Here is a 13,493-nt window from a genome sequence, read left to right as displayed (position 1 = left end):
CTGATTTTTTTTGAAAAAGCAGATTTTTTTCAATCTGATTTTTTGAAAACAGATTTTTGCTACAATCTGATTTTTTTGAAAAAAAACAGATTTTTTTTCAATCTGATTTTTTTTTAAAACAGATTTTTTTTCAATTTGATTTTTCTGAAAAACAGATTTTTTTTTTGCTGCAATCTAATTTTTTTCAATACAGTTTTTTTTGAAGACCTGCGGCTGGAATCTGATTTCTTTTGAAAAAAAGCTGATTTTTTTTGAAAACCGGGAGTGCAGGATCTGCCTCTTGCTGATGAGGCCCAAGGATCGTCGGCTCTGATACCACTTTGTTGGGTCTAAAACCCAGCTTCCTGCTGACGTGTGGCTGCAGCCACCATGAAACAAAAAACAGCAACTTTTGGAAGAAGAAGAAGAGAGAACTGTTGCTGTATTGGAATAAGAAAATCGTATTACACTGCTGCCTATTTATAGGCTTTCTTATTGTGTGAAATTACTAAACTATCCCTGTCTAGATTCATCCTAGGGGTAGCTAAATAAAGAAAAAATAATTCAGAGAAATCTAGAAAGAAATCTTCATAGCTAGCAATCTAATCTTAGAAGAAGAAAAAATCTAAGCTAACAGCTTGCTGCACACGGTTTTGGATTTGCAAATCTCCCCGTATCTAACATCTTCATGGAATGATGATGCCTCTGACTGCTGCAAATGGAGAGGAATTACCTGCCACAACATAACTGGGTTTGTTCTTAAACTCGACCTCTTCGGTTTGGGACTAGGTGGCAGAATTGATCCAGCTCTGGTTCAACTGAAGCATCTTCAGTTGTTGGACTAGAGCTTTAATGCTTTTAATGGCGCACCAATTCCAGATTTCCTGGGTTCAATGAAGGAGTTGAGGCATTTGAACTTGTCAGATGCAGGATTCAGTGGGAGTATCCCTCATCCGCTTGGAAACCTCTCTAAACTCATTTCCCTGAAGCTCTCTTCAGATTATTCTTTGAGTGCCAAAAACCTATGGTGGTTGACAAGCCTACCTTCTCTCCATTACCTCCACATGTCTTATGTGAACCTTTCCATGGCAAGCCATGATTGGGTGCACGTAATGAACATGTCTCCTTCCCTTGTTGAGCTAAGCTTATTCGATTATGGTCTTTCATATATTTCTCCAACTCTTTCTTCTGTTAATTTCACATCTCTCCGTGTCCTTGATCTCTGTGGTAACAACTTCAACTCTACCATTCCAAACTGGATAGCTAACATTAGTAGCCTTGTGTCCTTGCATCTCTCATATAACAACTTTCATGGTGAGGTTCCTTATCAATTTTCACAACTTCCTAACTTGGAAGTGCTGGGGTTGGGATCAACTGATGATAACTTGAGGGTTGATTGGTCAGAGTTCCTTGAAGGCAGCTGGAGGAAGCTGAAGATACTTTATCTATCTTTCAGTCAGCTGCATGGAGGAATCCCCAACTCTATTTGGAAAATGACATCACTTGAGTCTCTCTCTTTGTCATTCAGTGAGAATATAACAGGAAGCATTCCAAGAGCCATAACTAAGCTTATCAATTTAGAGAGGTTGTCTTTGGATGGATACAAAATGCATGCGGTCATTCCCGATTGGTTATATGAGCTCAAAAATCTTAAACACCTTACTCTCATATATTGCATGCTGACAGGCCCAATCCCTGAAGCTCTTGGAGGATTGTTTTCCTTACAAATTTTATCTCTCCGTGGGAATCAGTTGAATGGGACAATCCCAACAACTTTAGGACAACTTTCTAACTTGTATTTGCTTGACCTCTCTGACAACTCCTTGACGGGAAACGTGTCTGAAAGTGTTTTTGAAAACCTCACAAAGTTAAGGTACTTGGATTTGTCTTCCAATTCTTTGGTTTTTGATCCACACTCTGATTGGGCCCCTCAATTTCAGCTTTCCCATATTTACTTAGGATCATGTCATTTAGGTCCTCGATTTCCTCCATGGCTACGAACACAAAAACACGTAGAGATTTTGGATCTCTCTAACACAACCATCTCTGGCATCATCCCCACCTGGTTTTGGGATTTAACACCCCACCTTCTTATACTAAACCTTTCAAATAACCAGATTTTTGGCCAATTGCCCAACCCTTTAAAAATGCATCCTCAGGCCTGCATTGATTTGAGTTTGAATCATTTAACTGGTTCCATACCCTGCATATTGAATGGAGCCAGAGTACTTGATCTCTCCAACAATCAATTCCCTGGGCCAATCCCACCCAATATTACATCCACAATGCAGTATTTAGAAGTCTTTTCTGCCAAAGGTAACCAAATCAGTGGCATGATTCCCTCATCCATTGAAGGAATGAATTCCTTGATTGTCTTGACCTTTCCTGAAACATTATTGGTGGTATCATTCCATTAAGTTTGGGTAATTGCGTAGTACTTAGGGCACTTGATTTGAGCGACAACAGGTTATCAGGCAAAATACCCAAGTCTTTGGGTCAGCTGGGTCGACTCCAAACAATGCACTTGAGCAACAATAGACTATCAGGAAAAATCCCGCTGTCATTGAAAAAATGTGCTGGTTTGGAGACTATGGATCTTGGATACAACAATTTCTCAGGTCATATTCCCACTTGGATTGGCAAAAGCTTTCTAACTTCAAGAATTCTGCGGCTTACGATTAAATATGTTTACTGGCAACATCCCACCACAATTATTAAACCTAACTTCTCTTCAGCTTCTTGATGTGGCACAAAATTGTTTATCTGGTTCACTTCCCCAAAGTTTTGAAAATCTCTTAGCGATGAAGAATGATCAGAAGATAAATCATGTTCTTTCCTATGGAGGGGCGAGATCATCATATTACAAAGAAAACTTGCTTGTGTCGGTGAAGGGGCAAATGCTTGAATACACAAAAACAATTTCGCTGGTTACATGCATTGACATTTCAAGAAATAACTTATCTGGAGAGATCCCTGAAGGACTCATAGGACTTTTGGGATTGCGTGCTTTAAACTTATTTGGAAATCATTTGACCGGAAAGATCCCAGACGAGATTGGTAAATTGACATTGCTAGAGTCTCTTGATTTCTCTGAAAATCAGCTTTCAGGTATAATTCCTCTAAGCATGTCAAATTTAACTTTTTTAAGTTGCTTGAACTTGTCATTTAACAACTTGTGGGGGGAAATTCCATCTGGAAATCAGCTCCAGACATTCCAAGATCCTTCTATTTATATGGGCAACAACAGACTTTGTGGACCTCTTCTTCTAGATAAGTGTGCTAGCGATGAGACTCCTCCAGGTCCTGGTGACCTTGAAGAAGATGAAGAAGAGGATGAGATTCGTTGGTTTTACTCTGGGCTGGGACCAGGATTTGCAGTTGGGTTTGGGACCTTATGTGGCATTTTAGTGCTCAAGAGGTCTTGGAGGATTGTCTATTACCACTTCTATGATGAGATGAAAGATAGACTTTTTTACTAATTGTTATAGGATGTTATATTGAAGAAGTTTGATAGAAATCCAGGTAATGTGTAATGAATAATTGTTGTAATGTTGGATGCTTCACTGTGGGTGTTTTTTATTTTTATTTTATTAGTACTTTTAATGAGAGTTGTAATAGAAAGCTTTAGTGATGAATTTGGGGAGAGAATCGGTCAGTATAGCCCCCTCTAATGTATATAATAATTATCAATAAAATTACAATTGGTGTGCTCCTACATTTCTTTTAGAAAAAAATTTAAAAATAATAAATATTCCTACTTTGTATAAGCCAGTTGCTCTCCTCATCAATTGGAGCATGCCAATAAGAGAAACTGATGCGGATTGACTGTGAAAGCCTTTCTTACCAAGGTTAACACGAGTAATGGTCCAATGCTCAGTCCAATCAATTAATTGGACCGTCCACAGGCTAATGACATATTTCAATGACTACCATGCCAATCTTAACCAGATCAAATGATTCTGGTCATACGATCAATCAACTGCAAAATGGACAGTAAGATACCTCGTGCAAAAATAGGTTCATTCTACAATTTGGGCCATCTATGTTTTGGGATCCGTTGGTGGAACAAAAGAAGTATTTCTATCAAATGATCCAAACCATCCAATCAAATGGCCCAGGAAATGGAAGGCTACGGAAAAAGAAGGGAAATTTTTGGATGGATCTGATCATCTGATCTGTGTAATTTTTACAAGGTGGCTTACAAAAGCGTTTGAGTTAATGGTTGGTCAGGAGCATGGATTTAAAACTCACGATTCGATGTGACTCATAGGGACTTTGAGTCGTGTGGCGATTTGATGGTAAATCAGCCTAACTCGCCCGAGTGGTCAGGAGTTGTTGATTTTATCTCATGAAAATGTGTGTTTGACCTGATGGACAGTCAGGAATCATTGATCGAACTGTCCAAGTGTTCCATGCAGCTAGGACATGATTTCTCTGTCATCAAAATGGAGATGTTGATATTTCATTAATGACAAAAATACCCTTATACAACTTTACAAATACCCTACAAACAGATGGATATAAATTGAAAAAAGGGTAAGTATGGATTGAATCATCCAACAAATGTGATTTTTTGCATTGTAGACCCCGAAATGAATACTGGACCAGTGGACGGCATAGATTGATCTATCAGTCAGACTATCAAAGTCTCCCAATAGAACAAGTAGCACTGTAACTTATAATGATCTGAACCACTGGATCATTTGTCAATAACAAAATACAACCTTGAACATTTAATAAAAAAATAAAAATAAAACATCGGAGGCCCAGCCGGCGTATGAAACAAATGGATCGACAAAAGAAGTCCATTCTAATGGCCCACCTGGTAATTGCTATATATATATATATTGCATATATTTTTTATGCCAATATATCATATTTGTAGAATATCCTATCCGTGGAAAAGGTGAGACAGATAATAATGAACACTTCGCAGGAAGTTCTCCTCTCATTGGGTGGGCCACACTGGTAAACTTAGTCATACCATCGGTTGCCCCTTGATATTGTGAATCAACGTGATTTTAATGCCAGCTAATCATCATGGTCTTTTATCTCTGTTGATGAGGGACGGCCCTTCTATCTCTCAGATATCTGGTCTTTTCTTACAACGAATATGGACCGTTGGTAAACTCTTTTCCTCGTGATTTATTTGTTTCTCTTCTCATCAATGACAGTATTGAAATCATCCAAATGGGTCCCTCATCGTAACGAGGGGCATCATATCAATGGTTTGGATCAACGAATCATGGCCCCACATGCGCATCAGCGAATTTTTCATGTGTGGATGAGCAGCACCCTATAATCCGTCGCAACTCTCGACAGGAAGGCACACCAAAGGAGACAAACAACAAAGCTCCGTACATTTACACATGCCTCATTCATGTCAAGCGAATGGGATGCCATGTTGCTGTTTCCATGCCCATGCATGCCATGATCCTGTCACATGCAAAAAATCAGACCATATGGCAATTAAACGGTCCAGATCATCTACTCAATTAATGAAGCTTTTGTGGACAGCATCCAGAGAGCCACGTCAATATAGGCAGGAACCACTCGGTGGCGGGGATGGCAGCGGACAAGGCAGTCATCCCTACACCTAAACTTGGCCCCAAGGTGGACGCGGATTTCCTGCGAAAGCCTTTAGTGGGAAGTTCCTGCGCAAGGATGCTGGGTGGGGCCCACTGAAATGTATGTGATAAATTCATTCCGTCCATCCGTTTTAAGAGATCATTTTAGAACGTGATACCAAAAATGAGGTGCATACAAAACTCAAGTCGATCACACGAGAGGAAAATTTTGCGAAAGAAATTTCTACCGTTGAAACGCTTCTGGGCTCCACCTCGATGTTTATATGCTATCCAAACCGTTTATAAGGTCATTCTCAATGGGATGAAGTGAAAACATAAAAAATATAGCCTTATAGAAAGAAAGGATGGTTTAAAGGGAAGCGGATTGGCTAGTGTACCACACACCTGCTATATAGCTGCTTTATTGACGTCAGCATGTTTTGTGGGTCTGATTATGAGGTAAGTGTTTTGTCTAACATCGTCCAAACATTGTCCATGTAAATCAATGATTAAAAATTGTTGCTTAATAGCTCAAACGTGATCTTGTGCTTGTGGCCCATCCGAGACTTGGAATTTCATCATTTTCAAGCAAAGCATATATTTCATTGAGCTTATCACAACCATTCTGTCAAAAATTATATATCTCACTAATTAGAGATATTAAAGTTGATTTAGTAATTAAATTCAAACCCCTATATGTATACCATAGATATGTACTTTTGGATTAAAATCGATTCACACGGCAGGGTGCCAAACACAATGGGAGGATTGCAAATCCAGGGGGTTTCTAATTCCGTGGGTTCCAAATTCAGGGGGTTCAAATCCACACCCCCAAACAGGCCTGCCTTAATTAAGTAGCATATCTTAATTTTTACTTATTAATCTAAAGTGATTAAGTAACTACTAACGGAGCATTTGGATCCTAAGTTACCTTTGATAGCTTTATGTCATAACGAACTTATCTTGGTTTCTACGGCTTATTTAGTCTTCAAGCATATATGGTAAGCATCATACTTATGAAGTGGAAAAGCATGTTTGCTTTCCAACATCATAAGCAATCATGCCATAAGTAGTTTATTTTGGTTTGTTACTTATTCGACGGGTATATTTGATGACGATCATATTTTTGAAGTAGAACCCCTCATATCCACCATCCATTGTATGGGGCCAAGCTTTGATGTAGACCATTGATTGTATGGGCCCTACCTTTAATGTGGGCCGTGCCATTTATTATTATGGCCGAGATTTAATGTGCACCATTCATTATATAGGGTATACCTTTGATGTTGGTCATCCATCACGTACGGCCGACCATCAATGTTAATGTCCATAATGTGGGGGCCACCTTCAATATTCACCACCCATTATGTGGAGCCTACCTTTAATGTGGACCATCCATCATGTGGGCCCCACCTTTGATGTGGGCCATCTATCATGTAGGGATTGCCTTGGATATGAGCCACTCATCATTAGGGCTGACCTTCGATTTGGATTGTCCATCATATAGGGCCCACCTTAATGTGGGTTGTCAATCATGTGGGGCGCACCATTACTAATTGCCCATCATGTGGAGCCTACCTTTGAGTGGACTTTTCATCATGTGGGCCCCACCTTCAATGTGGGTTGCCCATCATGCACGGCTCGCCTTAGATGTGAATTATTCATCATTAGGGCCAACCTTTGATGTGGATCGTCCATCATGTACAGCCACCTCAATATGGGCCCAGCTTCAATGTCCACTGCCCATCATGTGGGGCCGACTTTAGATGTGGCCCGATGAGTCGTCCATCATTCTAGTCCGCTTTGGATGTGGGTTATTTTATCATTATGGGCCAACCTTTGATTTGAACTATCCATAATGAGCCCACATTAACATAAAGCCATCCATCATGTTACGTCTACTGTGTGAGCCCCACCTTTAACGTGAACAATCCCCCACATGAGGCCTCCTTTGATATGACCCGTAAGACAAGAGCCTCCTTTGACATTCACCATTAGAGAGAGAAGTAGATAAGTTATAAATTAAATGGCTAAAAAAAACTACTTATTAAGATAAGTAGCTTTTGGCACAATAGTTACTTTTACATTATTGCTCATCAAACTAACTTCAATAAAAATAAAAATAAAAATAATTTTTAAAAAAAAAAGTGACTTAATTACATAATTTAAAAAGTAACTTATTTATCATATGCAAATAAGCCCTAAAAAAAACTATTACTTATAATTGATCATAAACCAAACTTAAATAAATTACTCATTTACTACTGTAAGCAGAAAAAGTAACTTATTTGGTGGTATCCAAAGAGACCCTTAAAGACACTGGTTGGCTCAAGGATATGTTTCAATGATTCAAACCACCTATGTCATGAGATTCATTTGGATGGATGGTTAAAGAAAAAATTAATCTTTATTTTAAACTTTGTTATATCAATACCATCCACCCTCATTTTGCAACATCATTTTCTAATATGGGCCTAAAAAAAGATAGTTCCAAAGCTCAAGTAAGGATCACACTAAAGAAAGCAGAGGGGATTGAATGTTTACCATGGAAGTTTTGGATCAAGTTGATATTTGTATTTTTCTCATGGAGGTCCATATGACTTATGAACGGTTGGATGACAAATAAATATTATGATGGGCGCTGAAAAGGTTTCAACGGTGAACTTCATTTTCTCCCCTGCTTTCTATAGTGTGGCTCACTCGAGCTTTAAATCTATCTCATTCTTTAATCATGTTATAAAGGCGGATCCTTACTCTTGCTGGGGTGGTAGATTCTCAGGAGTTTCAACACACCCGGTCAAGGGTTCGAGTATCCATACGTGGTGACATTCCACGTGTGTGGGGGGTGTGTGTGCGTGTGTAAAAAAAATCAAAAAAAAAAAAACATAATGGTGGGTCCTATAGAACCTGGTGTCACGGACACACCACGCAATGGGCTACCAACTAGTTAACTTTTTTGCAAATGTGACTTGTTGGAGGCATGCATGCCTCCTATGTCAATCCTAACCATTGCACCAATGGCCTACAAACAGATGGATATAAATTGAAAAAAGGGTAAGTATGGATTGAATCATTCAACAAATGTGATTTTTTGCATTGTAGACTCTGAAATGAATACTGGACTAATGGACGGCATAGATTGATCGATCAGTCAGACAATCAAAGCCTCCCAATAGAACAAGAAGCAGTGTAACTTATAATGATCTGAACCACTGGATCATTTCTCAATAACAAAACAATACAACCCTATCCATTGAACATTTAATAAAAATAAATAAAAATAAAATAAAAAACCACGTGATCACATGATGGTGCATGCATGTGGATTTTCATCGCTGAAAAGGGATGCCACAGCTTCATCAGATGACACAGCCACTGAGTAGGTCGCGGGAGTATGGAAGAAAGTGTGTACACTCGCCACATCGTTGCTGGACCGTTCGTAATAGTGGTTCGCTATGTGGGCCGGGTATTTATAAAATGATGAATAATGGGAGTAAGCTGGGAATGGCCATGGCTCGGCTGCCTTCCCAGTCCGATGGACGGTCTTGATTACCTTCTTCTCCTCCACTGCATGCCCTCTTACGGTAGCCATCTGTGTTTCCATTTCTATGTCTATTTCATCAACTCCTGCGGAGCATGGAAAGAACTGAATAAATCAACATACTAGTTATTCATCTATGAATATCATGGGGTGGCACATGTGCCAATGTGGCATACATGTTTAAGATTCAATCAGTTAATCAAGCAGGGCCCACTTAAGACTTGCACCATATGTACATGTGTTATATATTATAAATATGCCAGGGATCTATCTTAAATATAGACCATTGGTTTCATTCCTTTAAAATGTCTATTTCTTTGTGCATGTGTGGCCCACTTGATCAGTGGATGGATAAAAAATATTCAAGTGGGAAATAAGGATTTTATTAATTTCTGGTTAGGCCGGGTCGACTCTGGGCAGGCTTGGGCAACCAATTTTTCTGGGCTTAAACCGGGCCTGTGTGGTAGGCCCGTGCAAGTTCAGGCCAGGATCAGGCCCTGGGTCTTAACTGTTGGGTCGATCAGGGCCTAGGTTTGCCTGACACAAGCCTCCTACATTGCCACTTGTACTTGGGTAACAGAAATTTTTGTAGGCCTGGGTCCATTTTCAAATAAGGCCCATACCTGACTTCAAGATCTTTTGTAGGCCCAATCTGGAGCCATATCTGGGTTGGACCCCTAACCCAATGTGAGAAGATGGAGAAGTAATTTGCATTTTGGAAGCTAGCAACTGAATCTTCAAAGAGTTGACAAGGCTTTGAATATTGAGTTTGTTTATGGTGCGTTTGGTTGCACCAAATATCACGAAATTTCATTATATGTTGCACCAAATTAGACTGACTAATCATGAAATATCATGGTATTTGGTGCAAACAAACACGCCATTAGTTACACAAGAAGCATGCTTAGGATTAGAAAATGTGCGTTACTGGATGGGGCCCATATAGCGGAATGTCTCAACAATCCCAACCATCCATTTGGTGGGCCCGATTCCAGAATGACTATGGTCTAAGAACCACATCCATTTATGTTAGATGATCAACAAGAGGAAAACAATAAAGCCATGTTGTGTCATATGATATCCAACTAGTGTATTTTTCATGCTCGACAAGATGGACAGCTTGGAATTGCAAATCATATCATGTTGCAGATAATCCAAACAAGCTGTGACCAGCACAAGCAATACTAATACAAATTCTTAGGCCATGTTTGGCTGCACAATATCATGAAATTTTTTGATATTTGGTTATAAAGCCTAATAAGAGATTGATCATGTATATACCTTCGAGCTTGAAGAGAGCTTTCCGAATCTTTGTGGCGCATCCCTCGCAGTCGAGGTTTGGGACCCTCACCTGTAGCCTATCACTGGATTATACGTTTAATGGTGGGAGTGGATCTTACATACATTTAAGAGTGGGCCCATAAAAAACCTGAGGTGGGAGTGCGTGTGGTACCTGTTCCCAAAATGTTACCGTTTGGCGTAATTTAAAGTTGTAATAATTAATGCTCATAGTGCTGGTATAGAGGTGGCGTTGTTTTGGTAATTAATCCTCGTAATGCCGATCCACGCGCAGCTTTGAAAAAGAGTGGCCCCTTTGGGTAGGTCGACTATGGTGTTAATTTTAAATCTACCCCGATCATATGATGGGTCACCTCACTTTATTCCTAGGGCTCAAATTTCAGCCCCATCCATGCTTCAGTGGACCACACAACTGGAAATAGTTGATAAAGAACAGTTCACCCTCTGAACTATTTACGTTGACGTGGCCTACTTGAAAGATGAATGGATCTGAATTTTGTCCCTATATAAGTTCTCCTTAGAGTATCCTAACTGATGAATGGCTTAGATCTTAACAAATATGCCACTTTACATAGTTATTACATGCATTCTAAAATCCCTTAATATAGGTGTATGCATTGTATAAAAGGGGCAATTTTCTCGTTTAATGCCCAGCTAGTTGGACCAAAACTCACGGTCCAACCAGTTGTGCTTGAGCATTTCTTTCTCTCTCACATAAACTAGTTTGACATTACATTTTCGTCCAACTAGCTATGCATTTAATGAAAAATATCTTCTTAATTAATGTAAGTAAATGTTTCCATTGCATACTAATTTCATTTTAGTATGGAAAAGCAGCCATGGCTTGGGTGGCCCCATCATGGTGTTAATGTAAAATCAACCCCGACAATCATGTTTGTCACTCCATGTTAGATCAAGGTCTTAAAATTTATCTCTATCTTTAATTAAAGAGGACCACACGCGAATCAGTGTACATGGAAAGGTTCACCCTCCAAACAGTTTTGCTTAGTGTGGCTCACATGAATCATGTATGAACCTAATTTTTGGAACCTAGGCTTACTTCTGGTATGACATTTAATTGTTGGAATAGATTTCACAGTTTCATCATGATGGGCCCAGTAAAAATCAAGGGTGGATGTCTCTCTCCTGGTTATTCTCATTGGTGTGGCCCATCCAAATCACAGGTTAGCCTGATTTATTGGCACTATGCATATACTTGATTATACATCTAATAGTTGGAGTGGATCTCACATACATATCACGTTAGGCCTATTAAAAAAAATAATAATAAATAAAAAATTCAGGGGTGGGAGTTCATGTAGTATATATCTTTTTCCAACATGCTAGCGTAATTTAAGGAGGCAGTTAATACTCATAATACTGGATTAGCTGCGGAAGTAATGTCACCACGTTATGTGGGCCTACCATGATGTATGTGTTATATCCATACCGTTCGTTCGTCTGCTTGGAGAGATCATTTTAAGGCATGAGTTAAAGGATTATATAGATCCAAAGCTTAAGTGAACCCCACCACAGAAAACAGTGGGAACAATGACTCCCACTGTTGAAACCTTTATAGGGCCCCCATGATGTCTATTTGAGTACCTGTTTACAAGTTAACAGAGACACGGTATAAGGGAAAACATAAATATCAGCTTCATCGAAAACTTTTGTAGCCTCAAGATGTTTTCAAGGGTAAGCATCCAATTCCCAATGTTTTCCGTTGTGTGGTGCACTTGAACTTTTAATCTGGCTCATTCTTTATCTCATATCATAAAATGATCTCTCCAAATGAACGGATGGTGTGGATACAACATATACATCATGGCAAGGCCCACAAAACATTACGATAAGCCCTGGGAAGTTTTTAACTGTGGGTGTTCAATGTCAACTCTTTTCTGTGGTGTGATCCACTTAAAATTTGGATCTACTTCATTTTTAAGATCATACAATGGAATGATGTATAAAAACTATTTGGTGGCGTGGATAAACAGCGCGTACACGAAGGTGGGCCCCACGGTCAGGTAAGCACCCCACTGCTTTGTTACCAGGTAACACTGATACACTCCCCCGCCCATCTCGGGAAGGTCCGACATTTTTGGTCCACCCTTTATATTTGCACAGAGCCTACCGTGATGCATACCACGAAATCTACTCCGATCATTGGATGTGTAATCCTGTACAGAGTCCAGGGTCAAAAAATCAGGCTGATATGTTATTCACGTGGGCCATCCACTTTTACAAACGTTCCATGTCAATCTAGCTATTTCACCGGATGGGCAAAATAATAATAATAATAATAACCAGTAAATAAAACAAAATTGATGGATTTTCCGACCATTTTTTTGCCTGAAAGAAAGGTTGTCCGCACCTTCATGGTACGGTAGCAATGTTCTCAACCTTTTAAATGACACTCCATTTTTAATCTGAACCGTCCTTTGGTTTCATATCACTATTGTGAGGCCACCCAAAACTGCATTGTCAAATGATCCTGGCCCATTGGGACGATTCTTGACTTTCGGCCGAATGGGCCAAAAAATTGATGGATTTCATTTCAAAGGAATTAAATATCTTAAATTTCATGACATCTTTTCAAAAGAAAGGTTGTCCGCAGTATCTCAGTTTTTAATCTGAACCGTCCTCTAGTTGAATATCACCATTGGCACGCCATGTACCAAAAATCACATGGATCCAATGATCTGGCCCTCTTGAGTGGCGATTACTTTACTGCATGAGAGAATGCTAGAAATTTTGTCTAGAGAGTAATTGGCTGATTTGCTGCGAACATGATCCCAAACATTTAGCAATTGGGGTGGTTAAGAACTTGTACTATAAGAAAAATTAAAAGCCCGGCCATTAGGTGGACCACATGTGATATTGAATACTAACCGTTGCAGATTTTTCTAACGGTCCATTTCTTTTCCATAGTTGCTGTGCCCATCTGATGGGAGCAGACTACTGATTTGGAAACAAGGCATTGTAGGCAAAACCAGACGAACGGCCAAGATATCTCATACATGCATCAAATTGGCATATGTACTTAATCAAAACACCTTTTTTTTTTTTTTTTTTTAAATTAGTCAAACCACTTGATATTTTTTGATTGG

The 13,493-nt window shown here is 39.4% G+C and overlaps 2 protein-coding genes across 2 annotated transcripts; one reads left to right on the top strand and one right to left on the bottom strand.

Moving 5' to 3' along the window:
* The first annotated feature begins 872 nt into the window (after positions 1-872).
* On the top strand, positions 873-3,458 carry LOC131225073 (receptor-like protein 43). Its single transcript, XM_058220494.1, has 2 exons — positions 873-1,852; positions 2,762-3,458. The coding sequence occupies exons 1-2, from the start codon at positions 873-875 to the stop codon at positions 3,456-3,458; spliced, it is 1,677 nt and encodes a 558-aa protein (XP_058076477.1).
* A 5,276-nt stretch (positions 3,459-8,734) lies between these two features.
* On the bottom strand, positions 8,735-12,482 carry LOC131225072 (heavy metal-associated isoprenylated plant protein 31-like). The gene is made up of 3 exons (XM_058220493.1): positions 12,435-12,482; positions 10,369-10,438; positions 8,735-9,173 (listed from the first exon to the last, which is right to left on the bottom strand). Exons 1-3 carry the CDS (start codon positions 12,480-12,482, stop codon positions 8,848-8,850), a joined length of 444 nt encoding a protein of 147 aa, XP_058076476.1. The 3' UTR covers positions 8,735-8,847.
* Positions 12,483-13,493: the final 1,011 nt, after the last annotated feature.

Source organism: Magnolia sinica, chromosome 14, assembly GCF_029962835.1.
Source record: "Magnolia sinica isolate HGM2019 chromosome 14, MsV1, whole genome shotgun sequence".
Taxonomy (NCBI): Eukaryota; Viridiplantae; Streptophyta; class Magnoliopsida; order Magnoliales; family Magnoliaceae; genus Magnolia; species Magnolia sinica.
The sequence above is the reverse complement of the archived record's forward strand: the minus strand, read 5'-3'. Positions and strand labels throughout refer to the sequence as shown.